The sequence below is a fragment of the Dicentrarchus labrax genome, unplaced genomic scaffold (assembly GCF_905237075.1).
Source record: "Dicentrarchus labrax unplaced genomic scaffold, dlabrax2021, whole genome shotgun sequence".
NCBI classification, from domain to species: Eukaryota; Metazoa; Chordata; class Actinopteri; family Moronidae; genus Dicentrarchus; species Dicentrarchus labrax.
Window position 1 is genome coordinate 13,806,227 of NW_026136704.1, and position 19,764 is coordinate 13,825,990.

The following is a 19,764-nucleotide window of genomic DNA, read 5'->3' on the forward strand; positions in this document are numbered from 1 at the left end:
TGGACCATCCATTCTGTCCAAACACTTGCATATAAAAGCACTGCAGTGCTGACATTTACACCACATGTGCTCATCCACTGCGCGCACACACACACACACACACACACACACACACACACACACACACACACACACACACACACACACACACATGTATACACAACACACAGAAAGAGAGACTGTTGAGAGACCCTGCAGCAAAATGCTCCATTTACCTCCGCTTGACACCCCTTATAGAATTACTGGAAAGCACACAACATAAACACCTTACTCTGTAAACACACAAACAGACAGAGACACACACACATACGCACGCACACACACCCAAATACACGTTCATATGCTGGCAGACTCTTTAACCGCTGTAATCAAACACAAACACAGATGCAATAATTCCTTCTCTTATCCTCTGTTAGTTTAGTAGTTGTCTTTCTCCTTATTCCAATCTCTGCACACCTCCCCCATCTCGTCAATCCATCCTCCTCTCGTTCACTTTAATTTGTAGCTGCCTATGGGGGTTGTGTATACAGTGTGTGAGGGGGAAAGATTTAAATTTTTGTTTATTTATTTATTTTTCTTACATACTGCATCATTTTTGTACGTATGTGACGTGTGCATGTACAGAAAAATGCACAACATATGATGGCGCATGAACAGAAGTAATTAAATTCACTAATTACAGTATGAATGTTGTCTTTCAATATAGTGGGTTTAAAGCAAAGTAAAGGACCAAAACGTGGCACAGTTATAGGGGCAGGATTTATCCTGCTACAACAGCCGAAGGACACAGATATTTGTTACTTGTGTAGAGGAACTACTAGTCCAGAAAATAGAAAGAAAAAGACAAAGAAGAAGTAAAACCATAGAGAAAACAGAGTGCAGAGGGAATGAAGGGTAAAGGAAGTTATTGGGGAGGAAGAAACCCTAAAAGATGGGTGACAGGTGAGAAAGAGACTGAGAGGATGAGTGAGACAGGTAGAGTTGGAGCTATAAGGGGAGAGAGACAGACAGAGAGTGGGAGTGAGAGAGAGATTGAAAGAGAGAGAGAGAGAGAGAGAGGGAGCTTTGTGTTGCACCACATGCCTCTCAGTTCCCTGAAGGTGCGCTGACGGCAAAGTAGCTGCCCTGCTGAGAAAAACAAAAATAACAGGAAGAAGGGGAAAACATTGAAGCATCCAAATATCGGACGGAGAACAAATATCAGAGAGCGGGGGAGACATAAAAGGGGACAAGAGAGAAAGGGGGAAACTGGGGCACAAGCACATTAGTGACACGCATTAACATCGGCAGGCAGGAGAAAGGGAGCGCTGAAGAAGAGGGAGGAGAAGAGGAGCAAGGAGAGGAGAAGAAGAAGTGACAAGATGGGAAAAAGTGCTGATGGCAGAAGTGTGATGGTGCGCCCTGCCAGGACCTGAGAGTGCCTCCCCCTTTCTTGTTTCCTCCTTCCTCTCTCCCCCTGTCTCCTTATCGCTCCTCTGACCCTGTCCCCTCCTCCTTCACCCTCCTCTCTCCCCTCTCTCGCGCTCTGTCTCTCTCTCTCTGTCTCTCTCTCTCTCCCTCTCACCCTATCGCTCTCTCTCTAGTCTATTCCCACAGTCAGACCAGGGAGAGCGAAGCGCCTGGGTTGCATCTCCGTATCTCTGTTTCGTTCTCTGCCTCCCTGTTCTCTGCACTCTCCTCAGCCTCTCTGATTGTCATTCTGCAGCTGAAACCCTGTTAGAAAATTCCCCAAGCTCGGGATCAGAGGCAGGACACAGCAGAAGGGAAGACCGGTTGGAGAATAAATTGGGGATCCCTCAAAGAACTGAGGAGTCTTTTGTTCTTTTCAGGCTCTTTTTTGATGATTGACCCGTCCCGCTGCCTCTCTTCTACAAGGAAAGACTTAAAATGGAAAACTTGATTTGAGCGTAAAAAAATAAGAGGAAAAGCTTTGGCAGCTTTATTTTGCTTCACAGATCAAAGTGATGCAAATGGGGACACGTCGTTTGGAAGTGAGCGACTGAAGACTTAATCCAATACCAAGGAAAGAAATTGCAGAAAGGAACAGGAGAATCTGAACACAGACCTTTAATAAAAGAGGACGAGACGCCCCCCCCAAAAAAAACACACTCTTCAGACTTCAGGCTTCCACTGCCAGTCTCTGTTTCCACTCCTTCTGTCCCACCTGCACTTTTTCCTCTCCGTCCCGAGCTCTGCTCCCTCGACTGAAGCTCAACCATGCAGGTGTCCATCGCCTGCACGGACCACAACCTGAAGAGGGGGAATGGGGACCACAGCAAGCAGAGCGCCACCAGCCCCAACGTGGTAAACCAAGCCAGAGCCAAGTTCCGCACCGTGGCCATCATCGCTCGCAGCTTCGGCTCCTTCACTCCACGGCACATTTCACTCAAGGAGTCAACGGGGAAACACACTGGCATGAAATACAGGTGTGTGTGTCAGAGTTAGGAGTGTGTGTGTGTGTGTGTGTGTGTGTGTGTGTGTGTCTGTGTGTGTGCGTATAATGTGCAGGGTTCAGTGACTCTAGGGTCTTGATATAAGCTGTTGTTTGTGTTTTATCTTCACATGTGCTGCTGTGCTACTCATGTTTCTGTCTATATTTCTTTTCTCATCCAGCCCGTCTCATTATTCTTTTATTGTGTTGTTCAATTTTTCATTGGATTTGAGTTGTCCACACGTTTGTAATTTTGATTGGAACTTAATTATTTTGATGTGCAGTTTTACACAAGTTTAAAACATAGTAGATGGTGTAAAAATCATCCAAAGAAATATGCACCACCTAGAAACACCCTTATAATGATGGCTTGTTAATCAACTTTTAGTGGAATCATACTAATAATATGAAAAAAGAATCTAAACACACGTGTGAAGAGTTTAATGTAATTAAGTTAATTCCATTAAACTCTTATTTGATTATTTTATGTCTGATTTTGAACACATTGAATCATGATACATAGCTATATCACAGTAATATTCATATTAATATCTTGATTTTAGTGCCTACTTATGTTGAACCCAAGAAAATAGCCTTGAATCTCGCTGATAACCCACAGCCTCACTGAAAGTCACAGGATTCCCCACTTCTGCCTTTAAATCCCCTCTCATATGCCTCTTGTTGTCGTCATATTGTGGCATTTCATAAAGCCATTCTTGCCAGCACCATCTGAAGCACGTTCTGCCAAGCCTGCAGTATGTTTTCAGTGAGCTTGCGCTACACATTTGAAACTTGATCCTCAGTCTCTAGACTTATCAGTAAGTCATACAGAAGCTGCTCATTCACACTGGATGTCACAAGCAAACCTGACAGCATTTATGAATAAAAGCTGTCAGGTTTGCTGTCTGCTACCTGCTGACAGCTCCTACAGGATCTGTGTATGCTCTGTCTATCACTATGTCTTCCTTCTTTCTCCCCACAGTTCATTTACACTTTGTTTCTCACATACACTGTCTCACACAGATCTCAAACCTCTCTCCCTCTTTTTCTGACTTGCTCAACAATACTCGAATGTTCAAATCCTAATGCTTTCAAATGAATGAATGAATGGACTATTCGGCTTCTGCTGCTCTCCCACACACCTAAACACTTTTTCCAGCCCTCTCTTCTGGTTTGGTGAGACAGCTCTGCAGTGTGGGCAGAGTGTCTGAGTGGGATTTGACCTCAGCAGTGCTGCTGCTCAGCTGACTTGTGTGTTTGACTTTCATAGCCCCAGGCTGCGATTCTTACGTAAAATATGGTGCCATTACTTTCTTTCCGAGCTTTGCAGATCACTGTGAAACTGTGACGTGTGTGTGTGTGTGTGTGTGTGTGTGTGTGTGTGTGTGTGTGTGTGTGTGTGTGTGTGTGTGTGTGTGTGTGTGTGTGTGTGTGTGTGTGTGTGTGTGTGTGTGTGTGTGTGTGTGAGACAGAGTGTGTATAAAGACATGTTTGTGTGTGCGTAGAGAAAAGATAGTGACAGGTTGCAGGTTGAAGGTAGCACTAGGTAACCATTCAGCACTCCTGTGTTTGATAGTGTTAATATTCCACTTAATAAGGTCACATTATAAAACCTCAGTGTCAGAGAAGGAAATCACACACTATCAGTTCAACCTGGCAGTAGTTTTGCCTCTGTAGGTACATTTTAGGGGTCATTTAGGATGTGTAGTAGTTGTTGCCAAATGAATGTTCTGCAAACTGCTATGATAAAATGAGGGTGCTTGTTGTGCTCTGGGTATGACAAAATTAAATAGGTTAATGATGCAAAAATTTTATTTTTGAAGGGATGATTTATTTCTGACTTTTAACCTGGATAAAAGGCCTTGGCCCGAAAACAATGCTGAAGTCATTCTTAATTTGAATGACTGTCAAAAACAACATCTACGGTAGATGTCAGTTAATATCTCAGAAACATAATTTAGTGTTATTGATCTGTGTGTCTTATGTTTTGGTAATTGTGTTTGTTGTAGTATTAGATTGGCACAGTGTGTGCTGTTCCTCGGCTTACTTTAATGCTGCATGTGCTGCATGTGTTGTAAATGGAAATATAAATGTTCTAACATTCAAACATGCACCAGAGTGGTATGCGAATGTGTTGTTTTATCAAGTATCAACACTTAGGCTAGGGTATTACTGTTCAAATCTAATAGAAAAATGTGGTGGACTTTGAGACCATTATATTACATATTGTTCAGACTCTGGAGTAGTCTAGACAATATGTAATATAAGTGGGCTGTGATGCGGCTTGACCGGTAATGAGAGCTGGCAGACAGGTGAGCAGCGTACAGGCCATGGCTCGGTGCCACGTCACTCTGCATTGGAAACAACAGCCAAAAATGGTGGGGGCAGCGAGTAAACATGTCTGGACTAAAAGTGAAATTTATAGAGCTTCAAATGGATTCACTTCTGTAGAGCCAGAGGCGTCCAAAAGGAGTAGTCTAATGGGGTTTGATTGTTCGATGTATTGACTAGTCTGCTTTAAAAACAGACATGACATGTGTGTATAACCAGGTGAAAGTGTAATTGAGATTAAAATCTCATCATCTTATTTTCTAGGGCAGTGTATTGGCAAGAATCTGGCGAAACAATCATGATACAAGGGGATCGTTCAGCTCTTTATGCTATGGAAGCTGGTCAAATTTGTACGGATTCATCCATCAGTGGCAAAATTACCAGTCAGCTCGGTGTGTCAGTCATTGTGTCCTTTCTGACTCCTTTCATAGGGCCGTGTTCTTTGTGTTTACGCTTGTAATATGTGATAAATTCTTCCTGTCTCAGTATATGTTGGAGTGGAAGAGTCAAAGGACTGAAGATAGATTGGAACGCTGCTATTTAGTGGTTGCGGGTTTAAACACAACACAGATGAACCACTGCCTTGATGAGTATGTAATACTCAAGTGATATTTTATCATTATTTTTTCTTCCAGCTCTGACAAGTTCAGGTCAGTCTATACATGAAGAAGGGACATTATAGTTAAAGGCTTTGGCAACAGTTCTGACTCTACTATGATACCAGTGACCACAGCCTCTTCAAACACATCTCAGTTACAGACTATTGTGTGAAAGTTGTTCTGTATAATACCCAAGGAGAGGAAGACAATTAGAATATCCTGGGAAAGTAAACAAATACAGCTAGTGAAGACTGCAATGTGTTTTTCCCACTGAGGTTTCCTCTGATCTTGCCAACTCTGAAGAAGCTAACATGCCAGAAGCCTGAAAAAGATTTGGCTCATGTCATATCTCAGCTGAGTGTAATGGTGTTGCTGAAATGTAAGTTTGGGAACTTTGGCCTGCGGGAACATTCGCTACTATGAGCTTCGTCAGGCATGAGACACTTCAGCTGCACAGCAACAAATCATGAGTGGAAATGTTAGCCCTCGTTTACCCCAGAAAAACAAAAAGTGGAGATGTTCTTTAGGTGAGCAATTAGTTCAAATATATTGATTTGATGGATAGTAGATATATATATCAACGATGCCATCAGTCATAATAATAATAAACAGAGCAGTATGCAGAGACTATCACTTATAATTCTGCTACGAGGGTGTTATTGTGTGTGCCAGGATTTTGTAGTGTTCGTCAGCACAAATGTACCAAGCAGCGATATGGAGCATTTACAAAAGTATTCAGCACAGTACAGTTTAGATAATATATGTAGAGTAAATATATGTACAGACAAACAGACACATAGGTCAGCGTATTTAATGAACAAGTTAATCCAACCACAAGCTATTTTGAGACTGGGTTATTGATAACAATGCTGTTTGTTATATGTAATATACTGTAGATTGTGGCAGTTGTAAGTTGTAATTGTAGTTTTCTGTAGACTGAGTCTGGAAATAAATTAAATGTTGATTGAATCCCATATTTGGAAAATGCATCAGAGAATGGGAGCAGTATTATGGCTGTTAAAATGAAACCTTACACACACACACACACACACACACACACACACACACACACACACACACACACACACACACACACACACACACACACACACACACACACATACACACACACATACACATACACACACTCACAAACACATTCCCCTATACATAGCTTCTTCTATAGGAGGCCAGACCATATGCCAGTGCAGTCCTCCTGTCAGATTGTCATTAAAAGTTCAGTAGCCAGAGGATGGTGAAAATTACTTCTGACAATAGATGAGGATGGGCTAGAATTTCTACACACAGCTCTATAGGAACAATGGGAGAAAATATGTAGAGAGAAGAAGAGGGGGATGGAAAGGAAAAGAGACAGACAAAGAGAGACAGACGCCGACGAGAGACGATACCTGTATGTGTGTGTGCTAATCATTCAGTGCGGCATTGTCTTCTGACAGTAATGCTTTGGGACGGACAGTATTCAATGAGATAGACAGTCTCTACCCCCCCTCCTCCCTCTATCCTCCTCTCTCTCTCTCTTTCTCTCTCTTTTTCTCTCTCTCTCTCTCTTTCTCTTTCTTTTTGCTTCAGGAAGTGAACTCAGGGTTGTACACACCATCTGCTCTGGCACTGCAGTGTAGGTGCAAGCATGACAAGCGAGGATGTGTTTGTTTCTCAGTTTGTACCTGCGTATGTGTTTCATTTCATGTGCTTCTTACAGCAGCTTACAGTCACATAACACACACACACACACACACACACACACACACACACACACACACACACACACACACACACACACACACACACACACACACACACAGGTTACATGAAGGGTCAGGCAGATTAACTATTTATTGCCTATAGCACAAATGTGTGTTTCACATGTTAGAGAACAGATGTGCTGAACTCGCCTGGCAGCAAATAATGATGGATGACTTTTAGGACTGCTGAATATATCTGATGAAATGAAAGAAAAAATAATATCAACAACTTCTGTAACAGTTTCAAGGATTTTGCATTGTCTGCATTAATAGGAATAACCTTCAGGCAGGTTAATACAGGCAGAGAGTCTGCAATGATTGTCCTTAAGGTGCTCTCAACTTCAATTCTGATGCCCTGTTCTGCATCAACATATTTATAATTCTTTTGATGTAATATGTTGTTACAGTGCCCTGTACGATCTTGACTGAGTAGAAATCATTGAAATTTTAATAAGCTCCGACCACAGCAGCGCAGTAGAGAAGGAGCAGGCTTGGTTCGTGCATGGAGTGCAGTGGTGGGGGTGTTGGATGCATTGCTGTACATCTGAACACAATGATAAGATACTGGATTATGGTGGATTTATGTGCCCACACTTTGCATTACATTCTGAAAACCAAAAGGTTCACTGGGCTATCTTTTGCATCCGTTACAAAAATTGCATCTCCTACCGTCACTCCTGTGCGCTGTTGTGAGAGCTCATTCAATTGATAACGATTTCCTTTACTTTCAGGCTCAGTAAACAACATTTGCATCCGTCAATCTGTCAGACAGGTGAAAGGAGACACACAGGAGAGAGGGAGTAGATTTAGATGGCTCTCGTGAAAGGATATAAACCCTATGGTGGTGTGATTACTGAATGCTGTATGCACTTGTGTAGATTGAGCCACCAGGGTGCACCTCGCTCCCTGCTTCCCCTTCACTGCACCACTGTGTGTTGTGATAACGAGCTCTGAGTTCCTAGTTTGGTAGCATTTTAAATGAGCAAGAGCGGCAGGGATTTTTGTGTTGTCCCCTTGTTGGATTTATTCTGTGCATGTTTCCTTTAGAGAGTGAGAGAGAGAGTTAGAGAGCGAGAGAGCGAGAGAAGAGTACAGATGAAAAAGGAGGAGGGGAGGAGCAGGACGTAGATATAATTGGTAGAGGGAAGCATTAGGAGGCATGAGACAGTGCTTGACTTAATATCAAATCTATTAATAAATCAGTAGTGTATGTGTGTGTATGTGTCAGTATACCCCCCCCCCCCCACACACACACACACACACACACAACAGAAATGTGTGAAACATTAATATGCTGTATTTAATTGCATCCGTGTCCTGGACTCTAACAGGCTTCACTATCCATTAACCTTACTTCGACTTTTTGCCCTTGTTCCTGGCGTTCCCTACCTTTGTGATCAAGTTAAAGTTGCCCAGTGGAATTGTAAACTAACAAAAGTAACATTCACTGTTATCAAAATGCATTGTTTATATAATATCCTTGAGGGTTAACAAATGTGTTTGGTGAATATATTTCCTTCCGCATGAAACATTTGCAACATCGATTATTTTTTGAACATGTTTACATGTCACATTTATAACAGCCTTCGCTGACAACAAAATCTGACAGTGGGGTAATACTGTATGAAATAGTAAAGCATTCACTCAAAGTGACTTTCAGTTTTACTGAGTACAAAGGGAACAGGATGCCAGTCTCTGTAGTGTTTTACATGGCAAGCTACCACCTGGTTGCGCAGTGAGGGAATCGATCTGATCTGTCTGAGGGCATCCAGACTGAGCATTGAAGGGGTTAACAAATCTCAAAACCTGGTAGACTAGAACAGGAATATAGTCCGTGCAACTACTGTCTCATCCCGGGTTGAACCCATGCTCTCAGAACATATCAGGCAACTTATCTGCACATTATTGATGCTTACTGTACATAACTAACACATAGACACACACACACACACACACACACACACACACACACACACACACATACATACATACACACACACACACACACACACTTTTATCTATCTTAGTTCTCACTTTTTATTATTATTTTTCTGTGTGTGGATGTATGGGTTTGTGTATCACAAACACTGTTTTCCCTGATGGCAGAATAGAGAAAAGAGAGGCAGCAGATGTGAGAGATGGGAGGCGATTAATGGGTTATAGCAGTCAAGGCCAGAGACTAGAGACTCTGAAACACATTCATCACAAGATCAGGCAAGAAAAAAAGCTAATTCCTGATGATATTTCAATATGTGTTGCAATAAAAAAAACCATGAAAGCTTTGTGAGTAATGGGCAAGCTTTTGCATGCGCCAACTCATAAACTGTTAATTTGGCAGAGGAGAGTTGGTGTCAGCTCGGCTACTGTACATTGCCTGCTGAGAGCTTGCACAGCATAGTGGTGTGAAAGGCCAGATTAGCAACTACTGTAAAAGTGTGTGTGTGCTGTGCTGTGCTATGGAGGAGGTGCGAAGGTACACTGTGTGTGTATATGTGAAAGACCTAAATGCTTTAGTTATAATTAAGACTTTTATTATCATGTATTTTGCAGTAATGTGTGAAAATATTTACACCATAAGTCCCCGTGTGTGTGTTTGTGTTATAGAAAGATGGCAGCTGTTCATTTCCACATAGCTTTTCCTCAGCACGACAACAAATAATATATGAGGAGAAAAGAGTAAAAATGAGACAGATGATAAAAAATAAAGGAAGGAATTCTTTGTGCCTGCTGGTCGAGCTCCAAACCACCACACAACAAATACTCAACGGCCCTAACCAACGCATTATCTCTGCTTGTTGCTATGGTAATCATGTCCTTGGCTCTGTAGTGCCATCATTCAATTTGGAACACTTTAAAAGGCACACAAACACACACACACACACACACAGTTGCACAAAACAAACATATTTAAGAAAGCCTTTAAGTCATTGGGGGTTAACTTAAAAGGCAACTGAACTAAAGAGTGACAGGAATAATGGGTTTGGAAAAAGCCTGGGTGATGTGATGATAATTGATTGTTTTGGACCTTGATGAACAGGAGGTCTTTTAATTAGTTTTACTAGTGATCATATTTACATTGTTAAGATTTTCAGTGGAAATAAGGCTCTATATATTTAAACACAATGCCCCCATGCTGGTAATTCCATGGCCAGAAGCATTTTGTTCTAGGGTTGTCCGTCAGTGTCAGTCTTGTGAACCCAAAATATCAGGGAATTCTCTCGTGGGAATTTCTTTAAATTTGGCACAACCTTCATTTGGATTCAAGGATGAACTGTTTCTATGTTGGTGGTCAGAGATCAAGGTCACTGTGACCTCAGAAAACACGTGTTGGACCATAACTTAAGAACTAATAACCATATTTCACACATTGGTTGGCACTTAATTGGTTACATTTTTTACTCAAAGGTTACTGTGACCTCAACATGACCTTGACAAACACATGTTTGGTCATAACTCAAGACTTGACAGATTTGTAATTAACAGACCAATGTATTGGATTGCATGGTCCTGTGAGTGAGTGAGTGACTTGAGTGACTTGAGTGAGTGAGTGAGTGAGTGAGTGAGTTTTACCTACAGCTCATAGAGAGGCTTCACATCTAAAAATGCCAGGAGAAAACAAAAGCACACCATTTCGTATAGCTATACTGTACAACAATCTATCTTTACATAGTAATCATGTGTACCTGTTTAGCCAATACATCGATGATAATCCTTCATTAATCAGTTCAAAAATGTATATTCACTGAAATCATGCATATGTACCATAAATATAGTGATAACTTCTATTTAGCCAAACACACTTAATACCTTTTATACAATTATGTCAAAGCCTTCACCATTTATTGTCTGGATGGTAGGCATACAACCATTCAACCACTTATACATACTATAGAAATCGTACTGTGGTGGCTTTGAGAAGTTTGACATGGGTTTAAACTCTGCTCAGTGCTCAGTTAGAGAGACACAAGAAGGTATTTGACTCACTCAGAATGATGCAGGGACAATAAATTGAACAGGAGGCAGAACAGGGGAAAGAAATACAGCAAAGAGTCAAATGTATAAATGATTACACTGGTAATCCCTACAGGGGCCTGTTATATTGAACTGTGTGCAGAATAACAAACAGTGATTGTGACTGGTTGTCTGTCAGTTTGTCTGTGAACGGTTGCTGTGCCCTTGGGTATCCTGAAAGACACTGATAGTATTATTATTAATTCTAGTGACAGGCCTGCAGCTGAAACTAGCTCCAACTAAAAGAGTTCAAACCTTTTATCTCATGTGTGACAGCAATTGATAAGGCTAATACCTCTCTGTGCATAGCTGAATAAAATATTTCACTCCGTTTGTGGCGGCTGACACAGTCTGCTTGTTCGCTAGTTATGGGGGGCAAGAATAAGCTGTCTGATTCTTGTTACTGCTCATCTGATTTGATCCCAGTACCACAGCAGAGCTTTCTCTGATGTTAGAGTCAAGGATAATGGGGTCATCCCCGTTCAAATGCTGCAAGTCCTTTCTTCGCTCACTTTTGGTTTTTAATTAAAAGAAGTGCCAGGTTAGCTTTTCAGGTTTGTTCCATACTGTGGCAGAAGAGTGATTTAAGTGGGGCTGTGAGCCAAAAACTGAGACGCAAACATCAGAGCAGACGGATATCAAGGATTGTGTTGCTGGTGTTCTCTCCGTCTTCAGCTGCCCAACAGGATAGAAGAGCGAGAAACAGACATTGATAACATGCATTAAGAAAGTTCATCAGTGATTTTGCTTTTTCACTTACCCTAACTGTATTATTAGGTGCTTACTGCATGCTGATCCTTTGAAAGTGCAGTCCTTTATCCTCAAAACAATGTGTCCTCCCAAGGAACATTAGTTCCTCCCCAAAGCCTTCTTAAATTGGTAATTAATCTTTCATCGCAGAAACAGTGTCACTGTAAACACACAGGCTTCCTAGCAATTAGCACAAACAAGTTCATTGTTAAAATAGTCTATTTTGGGTGTAGTACAACCCAACATTTTGCTAGTGTTTTTGTTACTTGCTACCAGTCCAACAGCAGCAAGATCTTCCCTTAACTGTAGCAGCAGTGCAGCTGTGACCAACTAGGCTGCAGTGGGATGAATAAGAATCTAAAGGAAAAGCTCAGTGCATATATGAAGATGTGATATAAAGAATTAAATGTGTTTCCCTCTTAATTATCATGTCTGGGTTATCTGAGGGCCTGCATGCTGGATCTGCCCTGCTCTGGATGCCAGTGGAGCATGATGGGACTGCAGTATACGGGTATAGGTGCCAAGGAAGCAGATAATTCCATGACTCTCAGAGCAGATATTTTTATTCAGACTGAGCTGGAGTGCCATAGTCTGTGTCATTACTTGCAGGCAGGACTGCGATTGGGATTTTCAGCAGAAAGTAAACTTTGCTCCCCTTCCTCTCCCAAGTTGAAAACTGTGTCCAAAAAAACAGAGCATCTCCACATCCTAACAGGCATGCCAGTGTTGAATTTACAGGCCCATCAGATGGACTGCTGCTGTCTGTATAGCAAGTAGAAATGTCACGATTATTATTGAAGACAATAATCGCAATACGTATTTCGATCATCATGAAAATATCCTATGCACATATATTTCAGTGTTTCCTCTAGGATTTCTTTTAGCAGTGGGGGCAGGCCCGCCGCTCCAAAATCAACATAGAGGAAACACTGTATTTATTGCATCACAAATAGACACGTCATCTCCCTGTAATTTTTGAATCTATACTATTTCCACTGTTTTATTTAAAGGCAAACCCACAGTGCCCCTACAGTTCACGGCTCCCCCCAGACTTAACTTGTTTTTAGATGAGCTCTCACAGCTGGTGTCTCTCATTCATTCAAATTATGATTGTTATTAACGGAAAGTTTAAGCTCCATGTTGACAGTCTTTTATAGGAATAGACTTTATATTTGCTAAAGTGCCTTTCTCAACTGATATCAAACAAACACATCAAAATAATATTGTGTTGTACATTCAGACATGATTACAAGCAACCATGACAGCCAGTATATGATTCATGGGTATTTCACGAGCCAGTGATCCCAAAATGAGTGAACTGCTCTCTTCTGCCAAATGTTAAGCGGCATCCTTTTAATCATCTTGAACCGTTAAATAAATCAATATCATTAAATAAGTATTGTAAGAATATTTTAAGTGAGTGAATTTTAGTTCATCCAGTTTATTCTAACAGTTAGTTCTAGGTGGAATATGCATGTACAGAAGGAAGTTTGATAGACCAGTATTTACAAGCATTGCTGATGTAAACAAACTTGTACAGGCTGATACCTGGAAAATGTAACTGTGCTCTGAACACATTTATAAAGACTGTACTTTCTCTAAAAAACATATTTTATTGCCCGAAAGCAACTTTCTACCAAACAAAAGGAACAAGAAGTGTGAATTGTATTACAGTTGATACAGAAGATATTTGTACTGCTGCTGCTCGTAAATCAGTTTCCTCTTGTTGTAATCTTTTGTATGTGAGTTAATGGAAGCAATATCACCTTGATTTCTCATTTTAACCAACAGTCAGAGGAAGGTTTGTAGGCCCTTGTATTTGTACCTCTCTGTCTCTTGTAAATTCACAAATCCTGGGAAAACATTACTGAAAGCTCTTTGTCCTGATCGCCCTGTTGAAACACTGCAGGTGCGGACTGTGAGAAATCAAAGATCCTAACAACCTCAGAGGACTTCGCTGTGTAGTAATTTAACAAGACATGACTCTGCTTTGATCTCTGGCACATTGCAACCAAAATAACAGCATCCAGCTTGATGAAGACAATTTTATTGCCAACTACTGATCTATTTCCCTTCTCCCCCTCTCCCCCACCTCATTATTTAACAGGGTGGACATTTGCTGACGGTGGAATTACATTGAATTACTGTCTGAATGAATTTACAGAGGTAGTAAGAGGATGGAGAGAAGTTGTCAGAAGTGTTATTGGTTCTATCCTTTTTTGTGTGTGTGTGTGTGTGTGTGTGTGGTTATACGTACTGTATGTATAGTGTGTGCATCCCATGGCACCACAGACTCACACACACACTTTCTTCCTTTGATGTTCTTTTTCAATTCACCTTTGTCTTCCTCCCTTACATTATGCCCCTTCTCTCTCTCTCTCTCTCTCTCTCTCTCTCTCTCTCTCTCTCTCTCTCTCTCTCTCTCTCTCTCTCTCTCTCTCTCTCTGTATTTCTGTCCTCCTTTCTCTCACTTTTTCTCCCCCTTTCCTCCCTGCCACAGAAAGCAGAGGCATACTAAACGCTGCGAGAGTGTCGTGTATGCTGAGCTCAGTGTGTTTGATCCATGCTGTAATCAAAATAACCTAACCGTGCCCTGAGGCTGATGTCATGGCGGGCTGACTTTTACATACCCATATGCGCACATATGCAGAGATGAAATGCAGACATGTTAACACCTACACATTTCATTTACATTTTACACATGCAGCTGATGAATTGAGTGAGCAGGTAAGGCTTTTATATTCGGCTCACTGAAACCCACAATGTACAAACACACTAACACACATTGCCATGAAAGGTGTCCCTGTGGAGCTGAAACGATTTGTCAATTGAGTTAGTTAATATTTTTTTTATAGCTATTTTTCAATAATCGCTACTCGTTACAGTAATTTTTCAAGCAAAAATCCCAAACTTTCTGTAGTTTTTGCTTCTACATTATTGAGGTTTGAACATCATTAGGTTTTGGAGAGTTTAATGACTTCACCTTGGGCTTCAGGAACTTGTGGTAGGCATTATTTATTATTTTCTGACATTTTACAGCCCAAACGATTCAGTGATTAAATAATCTGCACATTTCTCCAGAGTGAAAATATTTGTTAGTTGCAGCCTACTGTGAAGCTCTGATGATATAAATCAATCCCTGTTCTGCAGCACTATCTGTAATACTGTAACAGTTCTGCACGCAGACATTTAGACTCAAAGCAGGACTCAGAGGCACTTGAAGGCAATCAATCATTTACTCTGTAAGTAGTTCAAGGCAGAGTTTGGCAACAGGTAATCAGTCAGCGAGGGCAAACAAAGCAGCCAGACCGGGCAGGCAAGAAACGGGAGCGAAGGGCTGGAACATGAAGACTAAGTAGTAAATTAAATGATCTGGCAAAAGAGTGGCTGAAAGGGGGCTGGTAAACAATATATACAATAGAGCTAATGAGAGCATAGGGAACTAGTGCTGGTGAGTGAGGGGATCGGATGACTGCGGATGGCGGAAACACAGGGCAACTTCAGGACAGGTGGAGAATGCCAGAAGAGGTTAATGACTGGAAAAATGAGAGAATTCTGTAACACTGAAAGTGTACAAATCATATACTGAAGTAATGGTGATTTAAAGCATGAATTAATGCAGGATGTCCTATAAATTCCTGCATGCAAATTATCAAGTCACTATGACTTTCAGCTCACTCTGGTTCACACGCACACAGGAATTCATGATACATCCTGAATTAATTCAAGCATTGAATTAAGTATATGATTTGTATTTTAGTTGTCACAAATGTTACACTTTGAATAAACATCTGATGTTCAGTTCCCAGCAGAGATAGCTACTCCTCTGCAAGTTAATCAACACAGTCGTCAGTGTTTGTGCGGGAGGAAGCTGACAAAGTAAGCTTATACTGTCTTACTGGCTGGTTGGATCGTCTTTCCAGGGAAGGAGCTTGAGCCTGCAATTTGAACTGGACAAAAAGCATAGTAGTCTACCCCTTTGCAATGGGAAGCAACAAAACTTAACTGGCGTAAAAAAGCAAATAACAGACATCAAATTTACGCATTCTGATGAGTAATTTACAATAAACACATGAAGCAATAACGGTTCCCTCACACCATTATATCTGCGTGTGTAGCAGTGGTGTGGGGGAAGTGTGTGTGTGTGTGTGTGTGTGTGTGTGTGTGTGTGTGTGTGTGTGTGTGTGTGTGTGTGTGTGTGTGTGTGTGTGTGTGTGTGTGTGTGTGTGTGTGTATCCATATGAAGGCCATATAATTGACTGCTGTCTCCATGGAGATGTCAATGACTGCAAAAGCTGCAAGCGCAAGGCTCTGTTGTGTGGGTTTGTCTAATGTGTGTGTGAGGTTTGTTTTTGTGGAGGTTTTGTGACCAAGTGGATTTTGGTTTTGTTTTGTGCAAACTGACAATGTGGTATTAAAATGATGCTGTATGTGAACAGTTTACTGTTTAATGTTTTGTAGATGTACATCCAGTAAGTTCTGATTCTTTGCTGGTGAGAATAAGATCTGTGATGTTTTTACAATAGCAATTTTCACTCTTGGTCCTTTTCTTTCTGTTGTCTTTATCTCTCTTTCACACACAGGGAAATACACACACACATCATACACACACATCAGAAAGTCATACAATCACATGGCTTTGAAAACACACACAAGAGCACACCCTATAAAGACAGACTCTTCAACAGTAAACATACAGATCGATAAGAGTGTGTCTAGAGGAAAGCACAGATGAATTAAAGAGAGATTGAATGGAGAGTGTGTGTGTGTGTGTGTGTGTGTGTGTGTGTGTGTGTGTGTGTGTGTGTGTGTGTGTGTGTGTGTGTGTGTGTGTGTGTGTGTGTGTGTGTGTGTGTGTGGTGTTAAAGACAGTGAGTGAACAAAGACAGGGTGTGATGAGTGAAACAGCATGAGATGAAGTGAGTGAGGACTCGAGAGAGGTAAATGGACAGATATTCAATCACACACTGCGAGAGAAACTCCCTCAGCTAATTCTTTAATACAACTCAGATGGATTTGTTCTCCCTCTCCTCTTTTTATACATCTGGTTTTTAATCTGTGTCAGCATCAAAGCTGACACAATAAAATCTTCCTGAGGAGAGCATTGGCCTCTCATGTTCACTGTACTCATCCTGATGCAGTGCTAAGGAGGCAGTAACATTAAACCTGCTGTAACACGCCCAGCATCATTATAAAGTACTTCTTAGTACCTGTCCATGAAAGGTGGAGGATGTAAGTCCAAAAGTCCATTATATCTCCTAATCTAAGGAAAGTGGGGATCTTCTTTGCATTGATTCTCATGCAGAAGACTAACATCTGTCATTAGTGGAGAAAATGTAACCATGTTAATGTGGAAACTGAATCTTTGCAATGGTTATAGACGTGAAAAGACAGACTGGCACAGTAGATGTAATAACTCCGTAAACTCATTAATGTGATTGAGAAGCAAAGGCCTCATGTTTCACCTTTCTTGGCTCTACTTAATGGCTGCTTGTGGATTCTTCTAGATTCAGGTTATGGTTGCAAACTCTTAACCCCCACACAGTAAAGGTTTATGACTATGAGCTATCGCTTGCTCTGAATTGGCCAACCCTGTCTCCTGTTTTATTTATGTGCTACTAATTTGTAACAACTAACTACGTGTTTTATTTGTTTTCCTACAATACCCACTCTCCACAACACAATGTAAATGTGATGTATGGTTATGTTTAGGCACTCGTTGGACTTGGTTAGGGTAAAGAAAAGATTGTGGTCTTGGTATAATTAATAGAAGTATGAGACATTTTGTGTTTACTTAATTGAAAGTGAACCACAATGTTCTCTCAACCTTAACCAAAGTGCTTTCATCACCTCAACCTAACCACAGGATGTGAACCCGCGTGTCCTGTGTCGTGCTTTGTATACCCATCATCCACCATGTAGCACTCCCTACACTTGAAAAAACATTGCAAAGATCCAAGTAGCAATTATATTTTGCAACAAAAAATATTTGGGGAAAACAAATTAGAATATGAATGTGGGTTAAACCATCAAGAAAGTTTTCAGTGGTGTCTGAAAATCTCCTTAAATCTCCTTAAAGGAAAGTGACCTTGTATGCGATGGGTCTGTTGTGATTATGTAACTTATAACCATAAAGTGTGTACATAAGTTCAGGTTGCAGCATAATAGTTACTGAATGGCTGTGTGTTGGGTTTGCTGCCATAGAAAAGAAATATGGAACATTACTACAGCATCTTCTTGTACTCTTCACAGCAGAGTTGATCCAGACTGAGAAAACCTTGCTAGTTAGCTGCTACGAGTCAGGCTAAAGTCAGTTAAAATAACCTAAAATCTGCCAAATATGTTTCGGAGCTGTGGAGCTACAAGCTGGGGGAGGTGTAATCAAAGTGATCAAATGACCGATGGCATTTTCTCGTTTTGCTGCGGTGGAAATGGTCGTAGCTGCGACAATCATAGCTTTTGTCAGACGGGTTCTCACCTACTGAAAATACTCCGTTTGGTTTAAGCGAGGATGGGTGCAAGATGCAGAACATGACGCAAAAAGTATGCTACAGTTGTAATTTTTAAAGATTTTCACCACCAAGTCCTTTTTTCCAATACCACTAGCTTGTTTAGGCCCAGTCAAAACGATGCAGCGTCGCGCCAGTGGAATATGTACATGTGTGAATAAGCAGGGAGTTGAGTGCTGGAAGTCAAAGACGTATTTAAGTTTTGTTCTTGTTCAACAGTTGTTTGATAAATTAATGATTAAACATTCGGTGAGGATTCAGATTGCTGTTTTTATTCTCATTTCTTATCACTTTGGCACTGGCAAAACTTCGGGGGGAACCCAAAATTTCTCTGTGCAATAAAAACCTTTGGACTGTGGTAACACAACTGTACACTTTTCTAATTGCAGCGTTTATGAGTGACCCTTTTCCTTTCTCCCGCTCCTGCCTCTGTAATTATCCCCATTTCCTCATATTCATTGCCTTTTTTTCCCTGTTGCTCATTACTCTCAGCAGGGGTGGATGTGTAGGTGTGTGCTGTAAGGTGTATATTATATATATGTAATGTGTGTTGGTGTGTGTATGAGCCTCATGCACCATGGTAATGCTGCTGTTGAACAGTATATATCATTTTGAAATTGCTAAAAATATTTTAGATGAGAGAGAGAAGGAGAAGCAAAGAGGTCAACAGAGACCCAATAGAGATTAAATTTTTAATGATGCGATATTGCTTGGGAAAAAAAATGTTTTTGGGTACATTAGTGCTCAGCCAGCCAGCACAGTATTAATTAGTTTATCACTTAGCAAGCACTTCTTAACCGAAACCTAATTTATCACAGTCACTTCTTGAGAATCTAACAAACATATTACATAAACATCTGGCAAACACACCTAGACTTACTGTATGAACACATAAACCCTAGATTGAGTACATTAATGCCCATATATCTAACCAAAGCATATTCACTAGCTGCCTTATTAACCCTTACCCTTACTGCCTCTGGGAAGTAGCAGGTGTAGTCTGGTGCAATGGGAGCTGAGGTCGAAATAATGAACTTCAGCCATGAGATGGTAAGCAATAAAAATGAGAACCACTGTGTACACTTGTCAACAACACAAAGCTGATGTGTTCTGATACTGCAGCATTATGATAATGTGCAACATAATTTAAATATTACTCCATTTTGTAATTGTTTTGACAGTTAAATTAATGACAGTGGCCTATTATAGAAAATAAATCTAGGACGATCCCATCTTAACAAGGCCAATGAACGTGTGAGGTTGAAAATATTAGTTCTTTAAATGTTCAAAGATTTTTAAGATTGATCATTAAAGAGTGTTTTATGAAAGTGTTCACTAAAAAGAATACAAAAATAACTTATTAAATCATA

The 19,764-nt window shown here is 40.8% G+C and overlaps 1 protein-coding gene across 1 annotated transcript in view; it reads left to right on the forward strand.

The window, feature by feature from the left end:
• Positions 1-1,287: 1,287 nt before the first annotated feature.
• Positions 1,288-19,764, forward strand: part of kcnab1a (potassium voltage-gated channel subfamily A regulatory beta subunit 1a) — a 73,446-nt gene continuing 54,969 nt past the window's right edge. Inside the window, exon 1 of the mRNA XM_051397651.1 lies at positions 1,288-2,426. Within this exon, the coding sequence (XP_051253611.1) occupies positions 2,218-2,426 (209 nt within the window). The 5' untranslated portion in view covers positions 1,288-2,217. The remainder of the gene's footprint in view (positions 2,427-19,764) is intronic.